General features: G+C 44.1%; 1 protein-coding gene across 1 annotated transcript in view; it reads left to right on the forward strand.

Annotated features, from left to right (window-relative positions):
• Positions 1-25,176, forward strand: part of LOC127571668 (MICOS complex subunit mic25-like) — a 508,671-nt gene that overhangs the window by 363,537 nt on the left and 119,958 nt on the right. Inside the window, exon 7 of the mRNA XM_052018256.1 lies at positions 385-520. Coding sequence (XP_051874216.1) covers positions 385-520 — 136 coding nt within the window. The remainder of the gene's footprint in view (positions 1-384; positions 521-25,176) is intronic.

Here is a 25,176-nt window from a genome sequence, read left to right on the forward strand (position 1 = left end):
TCAGGTTGCTTGATGCCCAATGTGGCTCGCCTTGTAGACCCCTCAGTTGGGAACACGGACAGACAAACAGCTCCCCAGCTTCATGGTAGGCTGTCAGGAACTGGTTTAAGGTGGCTTGCCATCTTGATTCTTTTCCCTTGCTCTGTGGGATGCATGAAAAATCCTTACGGACAGAACGTGCTGCCTGGTGAATCAGGATAGCAAGCCCACCATTTATTATTTTACGGCACAGCGGGTTGGAGCCCTGGATTGCCTGTGGATTAAAAAAAAATCATCGCTAACCAGAACAAATCTCTTTAAGTAAAGCGTTTTTGAATAAGCATAGAAAATATGTTCATTTTAAAATATACAGAGACTAACCTTTTTTTTATCCTTGGTTGACAGGAGGAGAAACTATGAGCCTCTCTGCATAAATCTGCAGTCCCAAATCCTTCAGTGTTACCAGGAAAATCCACAGCTGACTCTGAAGTGCTCAGACTTCGCCAAAGAGTACCGTCACTGCATTAGAGAGGCACAAAAGGTATGGTTTGAAGATTATCCCCTTCACATTTAAGGATGCTCTCTATGGTTCACATGCCCTGCTAATTAGTCAAACCCATGGGTATTTAATGGCATTGCAGGTAACTGATAGGTGGGTCTGTCAGTCTGTTACTGGATCAGAATCAGATTTATTGTCACTGACATATGTCATGAAATTTGTTGTTTTGAGGCAGCAGTACAGTGCAAGACATAAAAATTACTATAAGTTACCAAAAAAAAAGTACAAAAGAGGAATAATCAGGTAGTGTTCATGGGGTCATGGACCGTTCAGGAATCTGATGGCGGAGGGGAAGAAGCTGTTCCTGAAATGTTGAGTGTGGGTCTTCAGGCTCCTGTACCTCCTCCCTGATGGTAGTAATGAGAAGAGGGCGTGTCCCGGGTGGTGAGGGTCCTTAGTGATGGATGCTGCCTTCTTGAGGCACCGCCTCTTGAAGATGTCCTCGATGGTGGGAAGGTTGTGCATGTGATGGAGCTGGCTGAGTCTACAACCCTCGGCAGCCTCTTTTGATCCTGCGCTTTGGAGCCTCCATACCAGGCCGTGGTGCTGTTGTTGGCAGAATCTCAGATGGCGATGAGGAGGCGTACAGGAGTGAGGTAGATCGGCCGGTTGAGTCGTGTCACAGCAACAACCTCACACTCAATGTCAGCAACATCAAGGAACTGATTGTGGACTTCAGGAAGGGGAAGTCGGGAGAACACACACCAGTCCTCATCGAGGGGTCAGCGGTGGAAAGGGTGAGCAGCTTCAAGTTCCTGGGTGTCAACATCTCAGAGAATCTATCTTGGGCCCAACACATTGATGCATGAAAAAGGCATGCCAGCAGCTCTACTTCATTAGGAGTTTGAGGAGATTCGGCAGGTCACCAAAGAGTCTTGCAAATTTCTACAGATGTACGGTGGAGAGCATTTTTAGCGTCTTGTCACAACAAAATAAATAGTGGTAGCCTTTATATTACAAATCTTTCAGGACTTACCTAAATATTTTACAGCAGGTGAAGTGGTTTTTGAAGAGCAGTCCCTATTTTTACATCGGAAGCAGGAAACCCAGTTTGCAGATGGGACAATCCTATACACAACATTGTGATCAGTTGTAGGGAGGTTGATTGAGGGATTAATTTTGTCAGGAAGACCTCCCTGCTCTTTGTAATAGTGTCATGGAATCTTTGATGTCCACGCAAGAAGGTAGATGGTACCCCGATTGAATCTCATTTGATAAATATTTTCTCTGATGATGCAGCATTTCATCAGTGGAAGACAATACAGAGGACTGGTACTTTATCTCCTTACTCTAGCATCTCCAGTCTTGGTGTTTACTCTGACAATACTCTTCGGGATTTTGTGAGTTTCAATGCGAACAACTCATTCTTCTCAAACACAAAAGGGCTGGAGGAGTTCAGCGGGCCAGGCAGCATCTATGGAAGGAAGTGGACAGTCGACATTTTGGGTCGAGATCCTTCATCTGACTTGACTCGAAACGTTGACTGTCCATTTCCCTCCATTGATCCTGCCTGACCTGCTGAGTCAGAACATAGAACATAGAACAGTACAGCATTGGAGCAGGGCCTTTGGCTCGCAATGTTGTGCTGAACTAATTAAACTATTAATTAAATGCCTAACTAAACTAATACCTTCTGCCTACACAATATCCATATCCCTCCATTCTCTGCACATTCATGTGCCCATCTAAGAGCTTCTTAGCCTCTATCGTATTTGTCTCTAATGCTTTGCGTGTTACTCCAGATTCCAGTATCTGCAGTCTTTTGTGTCTCTCATTCTTCTAAACTCCATTAAACATTGTCCAGTCTCACTCAGTGTCTCCTCACAGGGCAAGTTTTCCCTTCTGCTGATGTAGCAGGATTACTACTAGCCAGCACCCACCCTTCCCCAAACAGGCCGCCATATATCCAATTCACTTCCTCCCACTAAATGAGTCTGTCTGTCACCTCTCCCTTCCATCCAATTGCACCCAAGAGATGGATTCAAAAAAACTGGCGAGGCTGATTATGCAACCTTTCCCGCAATGTTAGCAAAACAAAAGAGCTGGTCATTGACTTCAGGAAAGGGGGCGGTGTACATGCACCCATCTACACCAACGGTGCTGAGGTCGAGAGGATTGACAGCTTCAAGTTCCTCGGAGTGAACATCACCAATAGCCTGTCCTGGTCCAACCACGGAGACGCCACAGCCAAGAAAGCTCACCAGCGCCTCTACTTCCTCAGGAGGCTAGAGAAATTTGGCATGTCCCCCTGGACACTCACCAACTTTTATCGAGGCACCATAGAAAGCATCCTATCTGGATGCGTCACGGCTCGGTATGGCAACTGCTCTGCCCAGGACCGCAAGAAACTGCAGAGAGTTGTGGACACAGCTCAGCGCATCATGGAAACCAGCCTCCCCTCCATGGACTCTGTCTATACCTCTCGCTGCCTTGGTGAAGCAGCCACCATAATCAAAGACCCCACCCACCCAGGTCATTCTCTCCTCTTCCCTCTCCCATCAGGCAGAACTTACAGGAGCCTGAGGGCATGTACCACCAGGCTCAAGGACAGCTTCTATCCCGCTGTGATAAGACTATTGAACTGTTCCCTTATACGATGAGATGGACTCTGACCTCACGATCTACCTCGTTATGACCTTGCACCTTTTTGTCTACCTGCACTGCACTTCCCTGTAGCTGTGACACTTTACTCTGTATTCTGTTATTGTTTTTACCCTGTACTACCTCAATGCACTGTGTAATGAATTGCACTATATGATCGGTATGCAAGACAAGGTTTTCACTGTTCCTTGGTACAAGTGACAATAATAAACCAACACCAATACACTGTATGCAAAATAAATCCTCTGACTCATTCTGCCTGTGCATGCCCTTTCGTAGAGCTATCCAAATAGCCACACACCCCAGCTGCTTCCTCATAGCCATGTCAGATTTTTTTCCCCACCAAGATACATCCAGTTCCCTTTTTCATGCTTTTATTTCCACTAATAATTCAGTCTGTGCTGCAGGAAAGAAGTTTCCTTTTGTGTTTTCTAGTTCTTTTGCCATCCACTTCAAGTCTGTGTACCTGGGTTAACGACCCTAGTGGACACTCCTTCCTAACTCCATCAAAGCTGCTCGACCTTTGAACCCCACTCAATTAAATTTCTCCTTCAACTCCACTGTTTTATAGACAATGATATCCAACTTCTCCTGTTTCTCCACTGAAGTTCTTTATCCTTGCTATCATTCTAATAAATTGCATCTGCACATTCCTGACGCCTTAATGTCCTTCCTAACGTTATGTCAGCCTTAGCGTTGTGGTCAGCTGTGAAGTAAACAGCAAGGAAAGTTTCACATGAAGGTGCAGGGTCTCGGTGACATGGATATCTCTCACTGAATCCCAGTTTGCTGTCAAGTCTCACTTCTCAGGGACCTCTGATTCCTGTAACATTGGTGTCATCAAGCAGCCTGGGCAGCCAATTACATGGGAGAGTTCTCAGAAAGATCCAACACGTTTTAAGGATAGGTGTTAAATGCTGGCCTTTTCCACAAATTAAAACCTGTCATGAAAGAATACAGAAATATACATTGGAACTTGTACCTAATTTTAGGATAGAAGTTGGAATTCCATAAATTAAAAAATATTATCATTTATTATTTAAAAATAAGGAGCTTATCATTTAAATAAGGCAATTTTAAGGCAAATAAGGCATTTTTGTTATTTCAAACGATGACAGTCTGTTAAAGGCAGAATTAGCTAGGTTCTTGAGTAAGCAGGCAGGAGCATGGAGTGAGGGGTGCAGTTACATCAACCACAAATGACAGAACAGAGTTGCGGGGCTGAATGGCCTACTTCTGTTCTTTAATTTGTATGTTTGTGTGTACTTTAAAATCCATGGAATTTTGAAATATTTATCTGAGTGAATGACATATAAAATTGGCCTTTTATGTCTGGAGTGGTACAATAGCGTACATAATTAAAAGCACACCTCATGCAGCAAGCATAATACTTTGAGGTTTTTTTTGTATCACGAAAATTGTTCATAAATACCTGACATTCTCATCAGTTCAATGATTTCTGACAGTTGTACTGGAGCAGGCTGTACCCTGTGGAAAAACGGTAAATCATTGACGGTAAGTTTTATATATCTGTGTTAAATGCACATATGCATTCTCCAGAAGTTGCTGTCAGATTTCCTTCAGTGAGTTCTGATAGCTTTACAGTTACTCTGATCACAAATTTGGGACATTGTTTTTAATTAGTGATTATAATGCCATATCTGAAGTAATTAACCATAACTGATTTACTTGCTATAGCGTTAATCTCCATTATTTCCAATGTATTGGGGGCTGTTAGTTTTTCACCAACTGAAGGATCTTAAGACATGGATTTGTGACTATCCTATTGCTGAGACTTGATGGGATTGAAATTTGTGTTATAAAATAATTAGTAAAGTTTAAGTGTTTTATTACACAACTGAGATGAGTCAGGCCTAAAAACTAATATAGGCAGAGTGATAAAAACCAGCTAAGTGCAAACCTATGAGTTCATTTCTGACATCAGTCTGCAGTTTCTGGGTTCGTTTCTAGTTAAGATCTATGGGAATTTGTTTTCAGTTGCTGCCTGATTCATTTGACTTCAGAACAATAGCCTTGCAGTGGATCAGTGAAAATTTCTGAGCCAAACTATAAACTGATTGCACCATAAGTTCCTTTGAAATGATTCGGATTTTGGAGATGCACTGCTAATTTTATCTTTAATTCCTTGTTGGATATAGAGCGGGCAGGCACGGTAGTGTAGTGGTTAACGTAACGTTATTGCAGCGTCGGTGACCCGGGTTCAATTCTGGCCACTGTCTGTAAGGAGTTTGTATGTTCTCCCCGTGTCTGCGTGGGTTTCCTCCAGGTGCTTCGGTTTCCTCCCACATTCCAAAGACGTACGGGTTAGGAGGTTGTGGGCATGCTATGTTGGTGCCAGAAGCGTGGCGACACTTGCGGGCTGCCCCTCAGAACACTCTATGTAAAAGATATATTTACTGTGTGTTTCGATGTACATGTGACTAATAAAGAAATCTTATCTCATCACAGTCATAGAGTAACACAGCACGGAGCCATCCCTTCAGCCCAACTCATCCATGCTAACCAAGGTGCCCACCTAAGCTAGTCCCATTTGCCTGCATTTGGCCCATATCCCTCTAAATTTTCCTGTCCATGTATTTATCCAGATGTCTTTTAAAAGTTTTGGTATCCACCTCAACCACTTCCTCTGGCAGCTCGTTCCATTTACTCATCACCCTCTGTGTGAAGAAGTTGTCCCTCAGGTCCCTTTTAAATCTTTCCCCTCTCACCTTAAACCCATGCTGTCGTGTTTTTGGTTCCCTTTCCCTGAGCAAAAGACTGTGTGCATTCACAACTTTATTTTTTTCTCGGAAATGATTAGACTATTGCCTATTGGAAGTGATAAGACTATTGAACGGTTCACTAATATGATGAGATGGACTCTTGACCTCATAATCTACCTTGTTGTGACCTTGCACCTTATTGTCTACCTGCAATGCACTTCCTCTAGCTGTGACACTTTACTCTGTATTCTGTTATTGTTTTTACCCTGTACTACCTCAATGCACTGTGTAATGAATTAATCTGTATGAACGGTATGCAAGACAAGTTTTTCACTGTACCTCAGTACATGTGACAATAATAAATCAATACCAATACCAATTATTTGTTAAAGATCCATTCCTAATACGTCATTAATTCTTACTCAGCTACTGCTCTGCATGTTTGACCTCCTTCTGCTGCCTCATGGGATGTCTCTTTGTGAGAACTTGGACAGAAGGTGTTGGCAGGCTATTCAGCTACAAGGGGCATCTGATTCTGTCCATATGTACATCTACATGCATGTATTTTTGAAAAAGAGTCATTGGAAGTTGCATGCTCGAAGGGATCCCTAACAGCTTTTTCTTCCTCGTTCACCAAGTACCTTCTCTGCAACCCCTTCCTTTCATTGGTTAGGGTGTTGAGTATAAAAGTCGGGAAGTCATGTTGCAGCTATATAAAACTTTGGTTAAACCACATTCGAAGTATTGTGTGCAGTTCCGGCTGCCCCATTACAGGAAGGATGTGGAGGCTTTGGAGAGGGTGCACAAGAAGTTCACCAAGATATTGTCTGGATTCTGCCAATATTCTGCCAATGCAGAGCTGCCTGCAGTGGGTTATAAACCCCCTTGCTTACCCACTAGATATTTTCAAAGCGCAGGCATCTATGATAATAAAAATGCTGGAAACACTCAGCAAGTCAGGTAGTACCTGTGAAAGAGGAACCAGTTTCAAGTCCGGGACCTTCATCTGTGAGTTCACTTTAGCCCATCACCTTGCAGTTGTACAAGATGTTGCTTTGGGTGTTCTGTTTTGGTCACCCTGCTATAGAAAAGATGCCATTAAGCTGGAAATAGTGCAGAAAATATTTACAAGGATGTTACCAGTACTCGAGGGTCTGGCTTATAGTGAGACGTTGGGCAGGCGTATTCCTTGGAGTGTAGGAGAATGAGGGGTGATCTTATAGAGGTGTATAAAATCATGAAGGGCATAGATAGGGCAAATGTACACAGTCTTTTTCCCAGGGTTGGGGAATTAAGAATTAGAGGGCATAGGTTTAAGGTGAGAGGAGAAAGATTTAATAGGAACCTGAGGGTCAACTTTTTTCACGCAGAGGGTGATAGGTATGTGGAACGAGCTGCCAGAGGAAGTGGTTGAGGCAGGTACAGTAACAGCACTTAGAAGACATTCGGACAGATACTTGGATAGGAAAGGTTCAGAGGGGTGTAGGTCAAAGGTGGGCAAACAGGACTAGATTAAATGGGCATCTTGGTCAGCATCATCAAGTTGGGCCGAAGGGCCGTTTCACTGCTGTCTGACTCTATGATTCTATCTACTGTCAGGTGAATATTGTGATTCTTCTTTCTTTTTCAATCTTTTTATTGTATCAAATTAATTTCCAATTAATATACATAACATTATTGATTATACATATGGTATGAAGAGATCGGGATAACAGTAAAAACAGTTAATATATACATTCACAGGCAGTAAAATATATATTCTGAAAAGTGAACGTGATACAAAAGAATTTGAAAAGAAATTTAATTATATGAAAAGAGGACACCCAAATTAAAAGAATAATAACAAACAAAAGTAAACCAAAAACTTCAAAAAAAAGCTGGGCTGATACTTCTTTGGTTAAGAAAAACATTATTGTGTCATTAGCTCTGCTCCTCTATGTTCAAAGGTTATTGAAAGGGATTCGAAAAGGGTCTGGTTATATCATATGGAAATACTGAATAAATGGACTCCAGACTTCCTCAAATTTAAGCGAAGGATCAACAGTACCACTCCTAATTTTTTGTAAGTTTAAACACGTTATAGTTTGAGAAAACCATTGAAATGCGGTAGGAGGTATAGGATCCTTCCATTTAAACCATAGAACCATAGAACAATACAGCACAATACAGGCCCTTCGGCCCACCGTGTTGTGCCGACCTTCAAACCACTCCTAAAACTATATAACCCCTTCCCCCAACATACCCCTTGATCTTAAATTCCTCCATATGCTTATCTAACAATCTCTTGAACTTGACCAACAAGTCAGCCTCCACCACCACCCCAGGCAGTGCATCCCATGCACCAGCCACTCTCTGGGTGAAAAACCTCCCTCTGACATCTCCCTTGAACTTCCCACCCATTACTTTAAAGCTATGTCCTCTTGTTTTGAGCATTGGCACCCTGGGAAAGAGGCGCTGGCTGTCCACTCTATCTATTCCTCTTAATATCTTGTATACCTCTATCCTGTCTCTCCTCATCCTCCTTCTCTCCAATGAGTAAAGCCCTAGCTCCTTTAGTCTCTCCTCATAATCCATACTCTCTAATCCAGGCAGCATCCTGGTAAATCTCCTCTGCACCCTTTCCAACGCCTCCACATCCTTCCTATAATGAGGTGACCAGAACCGGACACAGTTAAGTGTGGTCTAACCAGAGTTTTGTAAAGCTGCATCATTACTTCGTGGCTCTTAAACTCGATCCCACGACTTATGAAAGCTAACACCCCATAAGCTTTCTTAACTACCCTATCCACCTGTGTGGCAACTTTCAGTGATCTGTGGATATGAACCCCCAGATCCCTCTGCTCCTCTACACTGCCCAGAATCCTGCCATTTACCTTGTATTCTGCCTTGGCACCTCACACTTCTCTGGATGGAACTCCATCTGCCACTTGTCAGCCCAGCTCTGCATACTATCAATATCCCTCTGTAAGCTTCGACAGCCCTCCACACTATCCACAACACCACTGATCTTTATGTCATCTGCAAACTTGCTCACCCACCCTTCCACCCCATCATCTAAGTCATTAGTAAATATCACAAAAAGTAGAGGTCCCAGAACCGATCCCTGTGCGACACCACTAGTCACAGCCCTCCAATCCAAATGCACTCCCTCCACCACAACCCTCTGCTTTCTACAGACAAGCCAATTCTGAATCCACACGGCCAAGCATCCCTGGATCCCTTGGCCTCTGACCTTCTGAAGAAGCCTACCATGTGGAACCTTGTCAAACGCCTTACTAAAATCTATGTAGACCACATCTACAGCACTACCCTCATCAATCTTCCTGGTCACCTCCTCAAAGAACCCTATCAGGCTAGTGAGGCAAGATCTTCCCTTCACAAATCCATGCTGGCTCTCCCTAATCAGTCCATGATTCTCTAAATGATCACAGATCCTATCTCTTAGAATCCTTTCTAGCAGCTTACCCACCACAGATGTAAGGCTCACCAGTCTGTGATTCCCTGGACTATCCCTGCTACCTTTTTTGAATAAGGGGACAACATTCGCCACCCTCCAATCCTCCGGTACCATCCCCGTGGACAACGAGGACTCAAAGATCCTAGCCAATGGTTCAGCAATCTCCTCCCTTGCCTCCCGAAGCAGCCTGGGGAATATTCCGTCAGGCCCCGGGGACTTATCTGTCCTAATATTTTCTAACAGCTCCAACACATCCTCTCTCCTAATATGTACATACTCTAGAACATCACCCTCACCTACACTGTTCTCAGCATCATCAAGACCCCTGTCCTTGGTGAATACTGAAGAGAAGTATTCATTGAGAACCTCACCCACTTCCACAGCTTCCAGGCACATCCTCCCACCTTTGTCTTTAATCAGACCTACCTTTACCCTAGCCATCCTTCTGCTCTTTATGTACGAGAAAAAAGCCTTGGGATTCTCCTTAACTCTACTCGCCAAAGCCTTTTCATGTCCCCTTCTCGCTCTCCTCAGCCCTTTCTTAATTTCCTTCCTTGCTAGTCTGTATTCCTCACGAGCCCTGTCTGATCCTTGCTGCTTACACCTTATGTATGCTGCCTTCTTCTTCCTAACTAGTTGTTCCACCTCTCTCGTCACCCACGGTTCCTTCACCCTGCCATTCCTTCTCTGCCTCACCAGGACAAACTTATCCCCAACATCCTGCAAAAGATCCCTGAACATCGACCACATCTCCATAATACACTTCCCTTCAAAAATGTCATCCCAATTTACACTCCCAAGTTCTCGCCTTATAGCCTCATAATTCACCTTTCCCCAATTAAATATCCTCCCATCCTCTTTGCTCCTATCCCCTGTCCATGACAATTCTTAAGGTTATGGAACAATGGTCACTGTCCCCCAAATGCTCACCCACCGATAGATCTGTCACCTGACCCAGTTCATTACCTAAAACTAGATCTAATATGGCATTCCCTCTAGTCGGCCTGTCAACATACTGTGTCTGGAATCCATCCTGGACACACTTAACAAACTGCGCTCCATCTAAACCTTTGGCACTAAGTAGGTGCCAATCAATATTTGGATAGTTGAAGTCTCCCATTATAATAAACCTGTTATTTTCGCATCTCTCCAAAAACTGCCTCCCAATCTGTTCCTCAGTATCCCTACTGCTACCGGGGGTCCTATAGAATACTCCCAGGAGGGTAACTGCCCTTTTCTTGTTCCTAACTTCCACCCATATTGACTCTAGAGAGGATCCTTCTACATTATCTACCCTTTCTGCAGCTGTAATAGTGTCTCTGACCAGTATTGCCACCCCTCCTCCTCTTCTCCCCCCCCATCCCTTTTAAAACATTGAAAACCAGGAATATTCAATATCCATTCCTGCCCCGATGGCAGCCATGTCTCTGTAATAGCCACAATATCGTAGTCCCATGTACTTATCCAAGCTCTCAGTTCATCTCCCTTATTCCTGATGCTTCTTGTATTTAAGTAAATGCACTTTAGCCCATCCGCCTTATTACTTTTACAGCCTGTACTCTGCTTCTCCTTCCTCAAAGCCTCTCTACCTGTTCGATCTGACTTTTCCTCATCCCCTTCTTCCTCTGACCTACTCCTCCGGTTCCCATCCCCCTCGCAAACTAGTTTAAACATTTTAAATAAAATGGATCTCTTGGCCATTAATGTAACAAAAGCAATCATACGACAGTGATTCTCTTTCCTTGCCCTCTTCTTTCCACACATCCTCCCCAGCTAACCTGACTGCTGACATATCTTTGGTTAATTGACCACTGCTCATCTGATCTCCAGAAAGGACTGGATGGGAAGTAACATTACCAAACGTACACTGGGGTGCCAGCTTAGTCAAATGATTGAAAACTGTCGCCACAGACAGGAATGTGAGTTGTCTTCGTCAGGATAAATACAGCAATGCAATAATGACTAGGCAAAAGTTTTAGTGGTTTGCTGGTGAGAAATAAACATTGGTCAGGACACTGTGGAGGAGGCTCATTGAGTAATTACTGCACAGAATGAAGCCATTTTGTCCATTGCCTCTCTGTAAAGCAAACCATTCAGTCTCGTTCCCCTGTTCTGTCCCCACTGTCCTGCAGTTTATTTCCCTTGAGTGCCTATCTGATGCCCTTTTGAAAGATTTGCTAATCTCTGCTTCCAGACAGGGAGAGATTGAGTTCCAGGTTGTTTCCACTTGCTGTGTAAAAAAAAATTCTTCTGCATGTCCCTCTATAACTGTGGCCCATAACCTTAGATTTGTGAGCCCTGGTCCTTATGCGATCAGCTAATGACAGATATTCTTTATCCACCTGTATATCTCTGTCAAATCTCCCCCCTCCGTCCTTCACACCAAGGAGAACTACCCCATTTTCTACAACCTAACCTTGCAATTAAAATCCCTCATCCTTGGAACTTTCAACTACATCTTCACTGCCCTCTCAAGAACCTGCACATCCTTCCATATATTTGGAGACCAATACTGGACATGGTTCTCTATTTATGTCCTAACCACAGCACAGTTCTGGTCGCCTCACTACAGGAAAGATGTGGAAGCCATAGAGAGGGTGCAGAGGAGATTTACAAGGATGCTGCCTGGGATGCGGAGCATGCCTTATGAAAGCGGTTTGAGGGAACTCGGCCTTTTCTCCTTGGAGAGACGGAGGATGAGGGGGGACCTGATAGAGCTGTATAAGATGATGAGAGGTATTGATAGGGTAGATAGTCAGAGGCTTTTCCCCAGGGCTGAACTGGTGGCCACAAGAGGACATAGGTTTAAGGTGCTGGGGAGTAGGTATAGAGGAGATGTCACGGGTAAGTTTTTTACTCAGAGAATGGTGAGTGCGTGGAATGGGCTGCCAGAAATGGTGGTGGAGGCGGATACGATAGTGTCTTTCAAGAAACTGTTAGGTCGGTATATGGAGCTGAGTAAAATAGAGGGCTATGGGTAAGCCTAGTAATTTCTAGGGTAGCGACATGTTCGGCACAGCTTTGTGGGCCGAAGGGCCTGAATTGTGCTGTAATTGTTCTATGTTCTGTGTTCTATAAGAAATGTTAAGCATAACTTCCCTTCTTTTGTACTCAGTACCTCTGTTTATGCCTTATTTGTTTTGCTAGCCGATCTCTCAAAATCCCCTGCCGCCTTCAATGATCTGTCAAAGCAAACATCCAGGTCCCTCTATCCTGCACTCTGTTTACAACTGCTCCATTAGGTCTCCATTGCTTCTCCCCATCTCTTCTGCAAAAATGCATCTCAACACACTTGTCCATATTAATGTCCACCTGCCACTTGTCTGCCAACCTGTTGCAGCTGATCAGTATTGTCCCCCCTGTTTACTACATCTCCAAGTTTGGTACCAATGGAAAAGTTTGGAATTCCATTTTGTATCTGAATATCACCAATTTATATTAAGAAATGCAGTGGTCCTTCTACCAGTCCCTGGGGAACACCACTGTCTGCCATTCCTCAATCAAATAAACATATACCACCACTCACTGCTTTCCTAAGACAATTTTTTATGCAACGTGGCACCTACCGTCCTAGTCCAAGAGGTTCACTTTTATTTTACGTGGTACTTTATCCAACAGCAGAGGCTGAGGGGAGACCTGCTAGAAGTTTATAAGATTATGAGAGGCATAGATAGAGTAGACAGCCGGTATCTTTTCCCCAGGGTCGAAATGTCTTGTACTAGAGGGCATGCATTTAAGGTGAGAGGGAGAAAGTTCAAAGGAGATGTGTGGGGCAGGTTTTTAACTCAGAGAGTGGTGGGTGCCTGGAATGCGCTGCCAGGGGTGGTGGTGGAGGCAGATACGATAGAGGCGTTTAAGAGGCTCTTAGATAGGCACATGAATGCGCAGAGAATGGAGGGATATGGATTTATGTAGACAGAAGGGACTAGTTTAGTTAGGTGTTTAATTAGTTCAGCACAACATGATGGGCCAAAGGGCCTGCTCCTTTGTTGTACTGTCCTTTATTCTATGTTCCATGTTCTATGTTCCATGTTCTATGTTCTATGTTCTTAGACATTCGCTGCATGTTTCTCTGTTACTTCATCAAAAAAACTGAATTAGTTGAGTCAACAGAATCTGCCTTTTACAAATCCATGCTGTCTCTTCTTAATTAACTCAAATTTCTCCGAGTACCTGTTAAGCATTTCCCTGATTATTGTGTCTAAAACCTTACCCACTACCAAGGTTAAACTGACCATCTTGTAGTTACAAGGAATATCCTTACAACCTTGTTTTGAACAAGAGTGTTAGACTCGCCACTTTGCAGTCCTCTGGCATCTCCACCATATCGTGGGAGAATTGTAAGTCTCCCTCTCAACCTTTTGTACTTAGCTTGGCTCTCAGTTGAAGAATTCACATCATCCACCTTTTTTTGTGTGTGTTTCATCATATTCTCAATCTCTGTTCTCATCCAAGGAATCCTGGTTTTGTTCTTACCTTCCTTCCCTTCTAGGGATGCACCCATATTGTACCTGAAATATCTCCTTAAAGATCACCCATTCTGGTCGCCTCATTATAGGAAGGATGTGAACGCTTTAGAGAGGGTGCAGAGGAGATTTACCAGGATGCTGCCTGGATTGGAGAGCATGTCTTATGAGGATAGGTTGAGTGAGCTCGGGCTTTTCAATTTGGAGAGAAGGAGGATGAGAGGTGACTTGATAGAGGTGCACAAGATGATAAGAGGCAGAGATCGAGTGGACAGTCAGAGACTTTTTCCCAGGGTAAAAATGGCTAATATGAGGTGACATAATCTTAAGGTGAATGAAGGAAGATATAAGGGGGATATCAGGAGTAAGTTTTTTACACAGAGAGTGGTGGGTGCGTGGAACACACTGCCGGCAGAGGTTGTGGGGGCAGATACATTAGGGATATTTAAGAGACTCTTAGATAGACACATGAATGATAGAAAAATAGGGGGCTATGTGGGAGGGAAGGGTTAGATAGATCTTAGAGCAGGATAAAATATCAGCACAACATTGTGGGCCAAAGGGCCTGTACTGTGCTGTAATGTTCTATGTTCTTTAATTCTGCAACAGTATTTCTTCTCAACTGTTGGTTCCATTTTACTCTGGCCACATCCCCTCTGATCATATTGAAGTTGGCCTTCTGCCAGTTTAGAAGTTTGACTGAAATTTAGATCTTGCCCTGATCTTCTTCAAAGTAGCATTACAGGTTAGAAGTCTGACTGAAATTTCGACTTCTTCTTCTTCAAAGTTGCGTTATGTGATCTCCCACTTGAGGGGAAGCTGGGACTTTTCATGCCTCATCTGAAAGATGGCACCTCTGACCACAGAGCCCTTCCTTGCTACTGCACTGGAGCCTCAGTCAAAGTGATGAAATCAAATCTCAAGGGTTGGGCTTGAACTTCTTAATCAGAGAGGAGAGAGATGTTTGAGTCACAGCTAACACTTAGACATTGTAATCTACTGACTTTTAATGAGTGCAACTTTTACCAATGAACCATTGAAAGCATCCTATCTGGATGTATCACGGCTTGGTACGGCAACTGCTCTGCCCAGGATCGCAAGAAGCTGCAGAGAGTTGTGGACACAGCCCAGTGCATCACGCACACCAGCCTCCCCTCCTTGGACTCTGTCTTTACCCCTCATTGTCTTGGTGTAGCAGCCAGCATAATCAAAGACCCCACCCACCCGGGACATTCTCTCTCCTCTCCTCTTCCATTGGGTAGAAGATACAGGAGCCTGAGGGCACGTACCACCAGGCTCAAGGACAGCTTCTACCCCACTGTGATAAGACTATTGAACAGTTCCCTTATACAGTGAGATGGACTATAACCTCACAATCTACCTTGTTGTGACCTTGCACCTTATTGCACTGCACTTTCTCTGTAGCTGTGACACTTTACTCTGTACTGTTACTGTTTTTATCTGTACTACCTCAATGCATTTTGTACTAACTCAATGTAACTGCACTGTGTAATGAATTGACCTGTATGATCGGTTTGTAAGACAAGTTTTTCACTGTACCTCAGTGCAAGTGACGATAATAAACCAATACCAATACCAGTTGCTTTATGGCCTCTAATGGAGCTTCACCGTAGATGAGAAGAATTAATACTGCAGTAGAACTTACAGTAATTTGATTGCACTGTGCCAACAGAGCAGTTGATGACAGGGAGAGAATTGTACAGATGATAAATTATTTCTTAATGCACAATACGGGCCATAACATAGTCATGGGGTTCAAATGACTTTAGTCTGCAAGAGCAGAGTTTAAAAATATGAGTCAAAACCTCAAGGACTGCTTTATCGAGCATTGAACATTTCAGAAAACTTACTTTGATAATGTGCATAGCTTATTATCGGACATGTCTGGGGCTTTGTGCTTGGAGCTTTGCCTTCCAAGTGTCTACAGTATCATCTCCATTTCGTAGTTCACTCAAAAAAATGTTGGCTGGAGTCGAGGTTTATGATTTTGACTCAATCCTTGAGTGTTTTCAAGCACCAGTGAGAATTCAAATGCAAGTTTAAGCTCTTTTCAAAGGAAAATGACCTGTTAGACCTGAAACACTGTTTCCTTTACTTGAAAATAGATCACTTTACCACCTGCTTGCTAAATAAGTCTCTCATTTCTCTAGATGTTTGCATAATTCTTAAACCATTATCTCCTCCAGCAACCTACACATCCACACACAGCCCCATTCCGCCTTAGGAGAAAGCTTTCTGCTTGATCCAACCTCCTAATCCTACCTTACAATCGTCACATCCTGTCCGTTGTTATTTGATCCCACAGCAACAGTGAACAGTCTCCCCAGGTTAAATAAAAGCAGAACCTATTTGAAATACCTAGCAGATCAGACAGTGTAAGTGGAGAAAGAAGCAATTAACATTTCACGTTTCATTATGAAAGGTCGTTAAGTCGAATCGGTAACTGTTCCTCTCTCCACAGATTCTGCCTGGCCTGCTGACTAGCTTTATCTTTATTGAACTCAGATTTCCAGCATCTGCAGGATTTTTTTTCAAGCTCCCTGTATGAACTTTGTCCATTTCCTTGGAGCAAACATGGTTCCACACGACATCAACAGCTCTTCAAAAGATCATCCACATGGTCGTTTGTTACATAGAACAGTACAGCACGGGAACAGGCCCTTCAGCCCACAATGTCTGTGCCGAACATGATGCCAAATTGAACTAAATCTCTTCTGCCTGCACATGATCCAAATCCCTCCACTCCCTGCATGTTCATCTGTCTATCTAAAAGCCTCTTAAATGCCACTATCTTATCTGCACCACCACTACCCCTGGCAGCCCGTTCCAGGCACCCACCACTCTCTGAGTAAAAAATTAGTCCCTTACATCTTCTTTAAACTTTCCCCCTCTCATCTTAAATGCATGTCCTCTAATATTTGTTTCTACCCTGGGAAAAAGATTATAAATGTCTCCCCTATCTACACCTCATAATTTTATAAACTTCTATCAGGTCTTCCCTCAGCCTTCGATGCTCCAGAGAAAACAACCCAAGTTTGTCCAACCTCTCCTTATAGCTCATACCCTCTAATCCAGGCAGCATCCTGGTAAACCTCTCTGTACCCTTTCCAAAGCTTTCACATCCTTCCTGTAATGGGGCAACCAGAACTGCACACAATACTCCAAGGGTGGCCTAACCAATGTTTTATACAGCTGCAACATGACTTCCTGACTCTTATACTCAATGCCCCGACCAATGAAGGCAAACATGTCATTCGCCTTCTTTACCACCCTATCTGTTTGAAAGGCCATTTGAAACTTGCAGAAAATTCTTTGCTGGGAAGCTCTGAATGGGTTTGAAAAACTGGGCCAAAGTTGCCTACCCATGTGAACCTCCCAACAGATTGTGCAGAAAACATGTGTTTTATACTCTTGTCTGTCTTAGCCTTCAGAGTGAATTCTCCCAGTTTGTTCGGGCAGCCCTGTGCCTTCATTGATCATACACTCAAGCTCATTCCTGTCCGCACATCCAAGGCAGTGTTTTGACATTTACTTGTGCTGTCAGGTGGTGAAGACTGGAGCACTTTTAATTTAGAATACCATGTAGAGAGAGTCCAGAGGGACTCCCTATTAGACAGATAGGATATCATCTTGTTTAGCAGCTGTACAGCCCTTAGGCCCCATTACATAGTCTGGCACTAAACCAGTTTGTTTGTTATCCCTTGATAACACTTCTGGCAAGTCCCAAGGGCTCTTCCCCATAAAGGAGGCAACAATTAACACATTTGCTTTAACTCCCTCTAAGCAAAATTGCCTCAGCTGATGTACTAAGGGAACAGAGGTCCGAAGGGAGCATTCTGAATGCAAAGCACTTCCACATCTGCAAAATTTTTGAAATAAGTTTGAAGTGTCTATTTGACCTTTATCCATAGTCACAGACTCCTCCCCAGTGCAGATCCAGCTTCTTGTGTCTTTAGCTGCACCTGAAACACCTCTGCCTTTGCAGGTTATAGAGTAGGGTTGTTTCTTCTTGAGGGAGGGGAGTGTACAGTGGTATTAAGGGGACAGGGGGATGGGGGTGCGGGTGGGGGTGGGGGTGGGGGACAGCAGTTGTTACCAGCTGAGAATTGCTGTCTATTCAGTTGGCGTGAATGCTGCAGCTCAGGTGTTTGGAGCACAGATTCTGGGGATGATACAAACACTCATTGATGCAGATGAAAGCCGCCTGAGGGCACAGTGATGATGTGTGCACGGGATGCGTTCCTTTTTTGCTGAGATTTGTTTCTTCTCTCTGTAATGAGCACATGCAGAGCTATGTTAGGCCAACTCTTGCTGGCAATTTAGTTTAATTTATTCATTCATTGAACATAGAACAGTACAGCACTGGAGAGGCCATTCGGCCCACGATGTTGTGCCGATCTTGATGCCAATTTGTACTAAATGTCCTCCTCCTGTGTATCATCCATATCCCTCCATTCCCTTCATATTCATGCCTCTTGGTAGTGTAGTGGTTAGCGTAACACTTTACAGCACCAGTGACCTGGGTTCAAATTTGGCCACTGTCTGTAAGGAGTTTGTACGTTCTCCCCGTGTCTGCGTGGGTTTCCTCCGGGTGCTCTGGTTTCCTCCCACATTCCAAAGACGTACGGGTTAGGAAGTTGTGGGCATGCTATGTTGGCGCCGGAAGCGTGGTGACACTTGCGGGCTGCACCCAGAACACTCTACGCAAAAAGATGCATTTCACTGTGTGTTTTGATGTACATGTGACTAATAAAGAAATCTTATCTCATCAAAATGCCTGCTTTCACCACTACCCCTGGTAACCCATTCCAGGCACCTACCACTCTCTGAGTTAAAGATTTGCCCCTCATATCACCTTTAATCTTCCCCCTTCTAATCCATTCATTCACTCCCAGGATATGGATGCCACTGGCAGTTTACCGTCCAATTCTTTTGACTCTAAACTAAGGAAACAGTTAAGAGTCAGCCACAGTCAGAGTCTGGAGTTATGTATGGATCAGACTAGCTAAAGATGACAATTTCATTCCCTGAAGGACTATAGTAAACCAGATGGGGCTTTGAAGACAATCTAGTAATTCATGGTTAAAAACCTCTCTTTTCCCTCTAAATTCCAGATATTTTTAATTTCAATTCCTCAGCTGCTGCAGTGAGATTTGAACTTGTTCCTTTGACTGAATGGCCCAGAGCTCAGGTTGCTTATACAGCAACTTAACCACTACACTGCCGTACTCTTAAGATCTGGACTTTTGTGTAAGTGTTGTCAAATATGTGAGCCTGGGACATACTGACAGATTTGGAAGGTCAAGATTTTGTAGAGAGTATGCGTTATGAGGAGAGACTAAGGGAGCCAGGACTTTGCTCTTTGGAGAGAAGGAGGATGAGAGGAGACATAATAGAGGTGTACAAAATATTGAGAGGAATAGATAGAGTGGACAGCCAGTGCCTCTTTCCCAGGGCACCAGTGCTCAATACAAGAGGGCATGGCTTTAAAGTAATGGGTGGGAAGTTCAAGGGAGATATCAGAGGTAGGTTTTTTACCCAGAGAGTGGTTGGTGCATGGAATGCGCTGCCTGGGGTGTTGGTGGAGGCAGGTACATTGGTCAAATTCAAGAGATTACTAGATAAGCATATGGAGGAATTTAGAATAGAGGGATATGTGGGAGGAAGGGGTTAGATAGTCTTAAGCAAGGTTTAAAGGTCGGCACAACATTGTGGGCCGAAGGGACTGTATTGTGCTGTACTGTTCTATGATTCTATGATTCTATGAAGATTTGCTGGGATTCCTCAGCATTCATTTGGGGCAACCGCTGGGCATCACTGGCAAGGTTGGCACAATTGCCCATCCCCAACTGCCCTTGAGCTGCCATCTTGAACCACTGGGGAAAGTCCTCCTCCAGTGCTATTGGGAGGGACTTGCAGGATGTAGACCCAGTGATGATGAAGGTGCAGTGATATATTTCCAAGTCAACATGGTGTGGAATGTGGAGGAGGACCTGCAGGTGGTGGTGCCCCCATTCACCTGCTGCTTTGGTCCTTAGTGGCAGAGGTCACAGTGGTAGAGGACAAGTGCTGTTGGAGTAGCCTGGGCAAGTAACTGCAGTGCATTTTGTCAGTGATACACACTGCAACCACTGTGCAATAGTGGTAGAGGGAATTATTGTTTAGGATGGTGGATGGGGTACAAGTCAAGTGAGCTAATTTGTGTACTGTATTAGTACTGTGTACATTTTAGTCACCCTGTTACAGGAAAGATGTTATTAAACCAGAAAGAGTGCAAAAAAGATTTACCCGGATGTTGCCTGGACTTGGGGGCCTGAGTTACAAGGAGAGGTGACTTGATAGAGGTGTACAAGATGATAAGAGGCATAGATCGAGTGGACAGTCAGAGACTTTTTCCCAGTGCAACAATGGCTAACACGGGGGACATAATTTCAAGGTGATTGGAGGAAGGTATAAGGGGGATGTCAGGGGTAAGTTTTTTACACAGAGAGTGGTGGGTGCGTGGAACGCACTGCCAGCAGAGGTTGTGGGGGCAGATACATTGGGGACATTTAAGAGACTCTTAGATGGAGAAATGGGGGGCTATGTGGGAGCAAAGGGTTAGATAGATCTTAGAGCAGGATAAAATGTCAGCACAACATCATGGGCCGAAGGGCCTGTACTGTGCTGTAGTGATCTATGTTCTATGAGAGGTTTCTTAGACTAGGACTTCATTCCATGGAATGTAGGAGATTGAGGGGTGACCTGATAGAGGTATATAAGATCAACAGTGGCATGGACAGGGTGAAAGCACATAGTCTTTTTCCCAGGGAGGGGGTGCTAAAAACAAGAGGGCATAGGTTTAAAATCAGAGGCGAGAGACATCAGGGGCAGTTTCTTCACACAAAGGGTGGTGAGTATTTGGAATAAGCTGCCAGAAATAGTGGTTGAGGAGGGCACATTAGCAACATTTAAAAACCATCTGGATAAGTACATGGATAGAATGGGTTTAGAGGGCTATGGGCCAAACGTGGGCAGATGGGACTAGCTTGCTGGGCAACACAGTCGGCATGGACGAGTTGGGCCAAAGGGCCTGCTTCTATGCTGTATGACTCTGACTCCATGACTCTATGTGGTCAAGCTCCTTGAGAGTTGTTGGCACAACTTCAAACCCCATATCCTGTGAATAAATTTAAAACAAAATTATCCATCTGATAGTTGGTAATTGGTTTATTATTGTCACATGTACCGAGATACAGTGAAAAGCCTTTGTTTGCATGCAATCCAGACAGATCATTCCATACATAAGTACACAGAGGTAGTAAAAAGGATAAAAAACAGAATGTAGAATGTAGTGTTACAGTTAGAGAGAGAGTGCAGTGCAGGCAGACAAATAAAGTGCAAGGGCCACGACAAGGTAGATCAAGAGTTCATATTTATCGTATAAGAGGTTCATTCAATAGTCGTATAACAGCGGGATAGAAGCTGTCCTGTGCTTGGTGGTGCGTGCTTACAAACTTCTGTATCTTCTGCCTGATGGAAGGGGAAAGGAGAGAGAATGTCCAGGGTGGGAGGGGTCCTTGATTATGTTGGCTGCATTCCCAAGGCAACAGGAAGTGTGGACAGAGTCCATGGAGGGGAGGCTGGTGTCCGTGACGCGCTGAGCTGTGTTCACAACTCTCTGCGGTTTCTTGCGGTCTTGGGCAGAGCAGTTGCCGTACCAAGCCGTGATGCATCTGGATAGGATGCTTTCTATGGTGCATGTCTCTCTTCTGTTATATAAACTGACTAGGTTATTAAAATTCCCCACATGCCCCCATCCAAACACTTCTCTTCTTACTTTAAGTCAGAGCTCAAAGACTGCAAAAGGATTCAGGTGCAATGTAATTGTATCCAAAGGCTAATGTCAGTTGGGTTTCTCAGAGAATGCTATCTGTATGTTACTTGAAACCTTGCATAGAAAACATAGTTCCTATCCACGATCATTACTCCTTGTTATTTTACTTTATGTCAGTACTTCCTTTTATAGACTGCTGTATCAGCATTCTTCATTGAATTTTGTCAACATTCACAATTCAGAAGCAAGTGCTGGCCACTGGATGGCACTGCGATTTGCCATCTTGTGTAAAATGATACAAGAGTTGACTGGACAACACCGAGGGTCATTCTCAACCTTTTCACCATTTTGCATCTCTCTGCTTTTGAACCCTCTCCTCTGCTGCCTTTGAGCCTTCATTCATTATGGCTTGTTTTGCGTAGAATTGGCATCCACGCATTGGCTCCCTGATCTCTTTCAGCCGGTTAAGAGACTTCTGCTGGAGACTGCAGTGATCAGCTCATCCCTTTATCCCCTTTCAGCGTTCTCTCTCTCCAGGGCTGATCAGAACACAGGCTGATTTTTATTGCTTCCTAGTCCAGGGGAAGAAGGCCGGTTCTAACACCCCACTACTGCTGCCATTGAGATCAGCAGCAAAGTCAAAGTCGAGTTTATTGTCAGATGCACAAGTCCATATGTGCACAGGTGCAATGAAAAACTTACTTGCAGCAGCATCACAGGCACAGAGCATCAGATAAGCAGCATTCACAAGAAAAACATAAATTAAACATAAATTATACACAATTTTTACAGGAAAGAACACAATTAGAACAAAAACAAGCAAAGTCCATCTTAGTGCAAAGTGATCAAAGTGGTCATAATGTTGCTAAACTGCAGTGATTAGGGTTGTGCTGGTTGGTTCAAGAACCGAATGGTTGAAGGGAAGTAGCTATTCCTGAACCTGGTGGTGTGGGACTTCAGGCTTCTGTACCTCCTGCGCCATGGTAGCTGTGAGAAGATGGCATGGCCTGGATGGTGGGGATCTTTGATGATGGATGTCGCCTTCTTGAGGCAGCGCCTCCTGTAGATACTACCAATGGTGGGGAGGGATGTGCCCATGATTATTGGGCAGAGTCCATTGCTCTCTGCGGCTTCTTACATTCCTGCGCGTTCGAATTGCCATACCAGACCGTGATGCAGCCATTCAGGATAGACCCAAATGGGTAGCATTCAGCTTACTGGTCATAGTAGCTCAATTCCTCTTCAGTCGCATGCTTATGAATGGAAAGAAGAGAAGGACTTTGCATTTCTGTCGTATCTTTTGTGACTTCAGGATGTTTCAGAGTGCATTACAACCACTGAGATAGGAGTAAGGGAAATACAGCCAGCCAGTTGGGGCACAGGAATATTTCACAAGCAGCAGTGTGATAATGATCACATCATCTGTTGCAGTGATATCAGATAAGTATTAGCCAGCACACCAGGGAGAATTTCCGTACTCTTCAATGAAGTTACACACAGAGTTGTTTCCAAGCATTGCAGAGGGTACAAGGCGAATCAACTTCTCATCTGGGATGACAGTTGAGATTTTGTGCTCAAATCTGTTCACAGTTTAACAGAATGATTACAGCAGGGAAGAAGGCCATTCAGCCCATCAAGCCTACATAAGAGCAACCAATCTAGTCCCAGTCCCCTGCCCTCTCCCCATAACCCTACAAGCCTTTTCCATATGTTTATCCATCTCCTCTTTGAATGTTACAACTGAACCTAGTCCATCACCACCTCTCCCGTGCATTCCTGACCCAACTACTTGCAGAGTAAAAAGATTTTTCTTCATGTATCTTCTGGTTCTTTTAGTCAATCCGTGTTCCCTCGTCCTTGACCCATCCACCAATGGGAACTGATTCTTTTTATTCATTCTGTCTGTACCCCTCATTCCTTGAGATACCTCCATCAGGTCTCGCACTCTTCTCTGTTCCAAAGAGAACAATCCTAGCTTCCCCACTACATCTAAAGACCCTCTTCCTTAGAATCATTTTGGTAAATCTCTTCTGATCCCTCTCCAGAGTTTTTACATCTTTACTAAAATGTGGTACCCACAGCTAGACACTGTCCCACTTGTGGCTGAGCCAGTGTTTTGTAACAATTCGGTTTGCTTCTTAACCCACCATCTCCACCGGCTCCGCCACTTTCCACAAACTATGCATCTTTGCCCCCTGTCTCTCTTCTCTTCCACTCCTTTAAGAGTTGCACGCTCTGGTTCATATTGCCTCCCTTGTCTTCCTACCAAAATGTATCACATTACACTTTTCATTATTAACTTTCACCTGCCACCTATCTGCCCATTTCACCAGCCTGTCGATATCTCATTGGAATCTTTTACTATCCTGCTCACAGTTCACTATCCCTCCAAGTTCTTTGTGATTTGTAGATTTGGAGATTGCGCCCTGTACGCCTAAGTCCAAGTCAGTTGACTATATATTAAGATAAGACTGGTCCTAGTGCAGTCCCATGGGGATATCCTCTGTACAATTCCCTTCAGTCCAAGAACAACCTTTAATTACTACTGCCTGTTTCCTGTAACTTCATCAATTTTCCATCCATGCTGCTGCAACCCTTTCTGTTCCACTGCTTTCAATCTTGATGACAAGCCTATAATGTGACGCCTCATCAAATGTCTTTCAGAATTCCATCAATATCATATCTACCACATTTCCCTCGTCAGCCCTTCCTGTTACTTCATCAAAAAAACTCTTATCAAGTAGGTTAGGCGCAATTTGTCTCTAACAAATCCATACTAGCTTACTCTAATTATTCCACATTTGTTCAAGTGACTGCTAGTTTTGATCCTGGTTATTGTTTCCCGAACTTTCCGCATCAACAAGATTAAACTGACTGGTCTGTGGTTGCTGTGTTTATCTTCACACACATCCTTGAACAAGGATATAGTTTTTTGCTGCAAGTCAGTCTGCTGGAGGAACTCAGAACATAGAACAGTACAGCACAGGAACAGGCCCTTCGGCCCTCAATGTTGTGCCAAACTAATTAAGCTAGTAATTAAACGCCTAACTAAACTAATCCCTTCTGCCTACACAACGTCCATATCCCTCCATTCTCTGCCCATCCATGTGCCTATCTAAGAGTCTCTCAAATGCCTCTATTGTATCTGCCTCCACCACCACCCCAGGCAGCACGTTCCAGGCACCCACCACTCTCTGTGTAAAAGAAAACTTACCCCCTCTCACCTTAAATGCATGCCCTCTAGTACTGGACATTTCAACTCTGGGAAAAAGATACTGGCTGTCTATCTATGCCTCTCATAATCTTATAAACTTCTATCAGGTCTTCCCTCAGCCTCTGCCGCTCCAGAGAAAACAACCCAAGTTATTGGGAGGAAAAGAATCGTCAGTGTTTCGGGTCGAAACCTTGCGTCAGGACTGAGAGTGGAGAGGGGAGATGGCCGGTATATAGAGGAGAGGGGGAGGTGGTGAAACAGGAGCCTGACGTGATTGGTGGACTCAGGAGGGGTGTAAGATGACAGGCAGGTGGTGCCAGATAGAGGAGGGGAGCGGGGG

This window comes from Pristis pectinata, chromosome 6 (assembly GCF_009764475.1).
Source record: "Pristis pectinata isolate sPriPec2 chromosome 6, sPriPec2.1.pri, whole genome shotgun sequence".
Lineage (NCBI taxonomy): Eukaryota > Metazoa > Chordata > Chondrichthyes > Rhinopristiformes > Pristidae > Pristis > Pristis pectinata.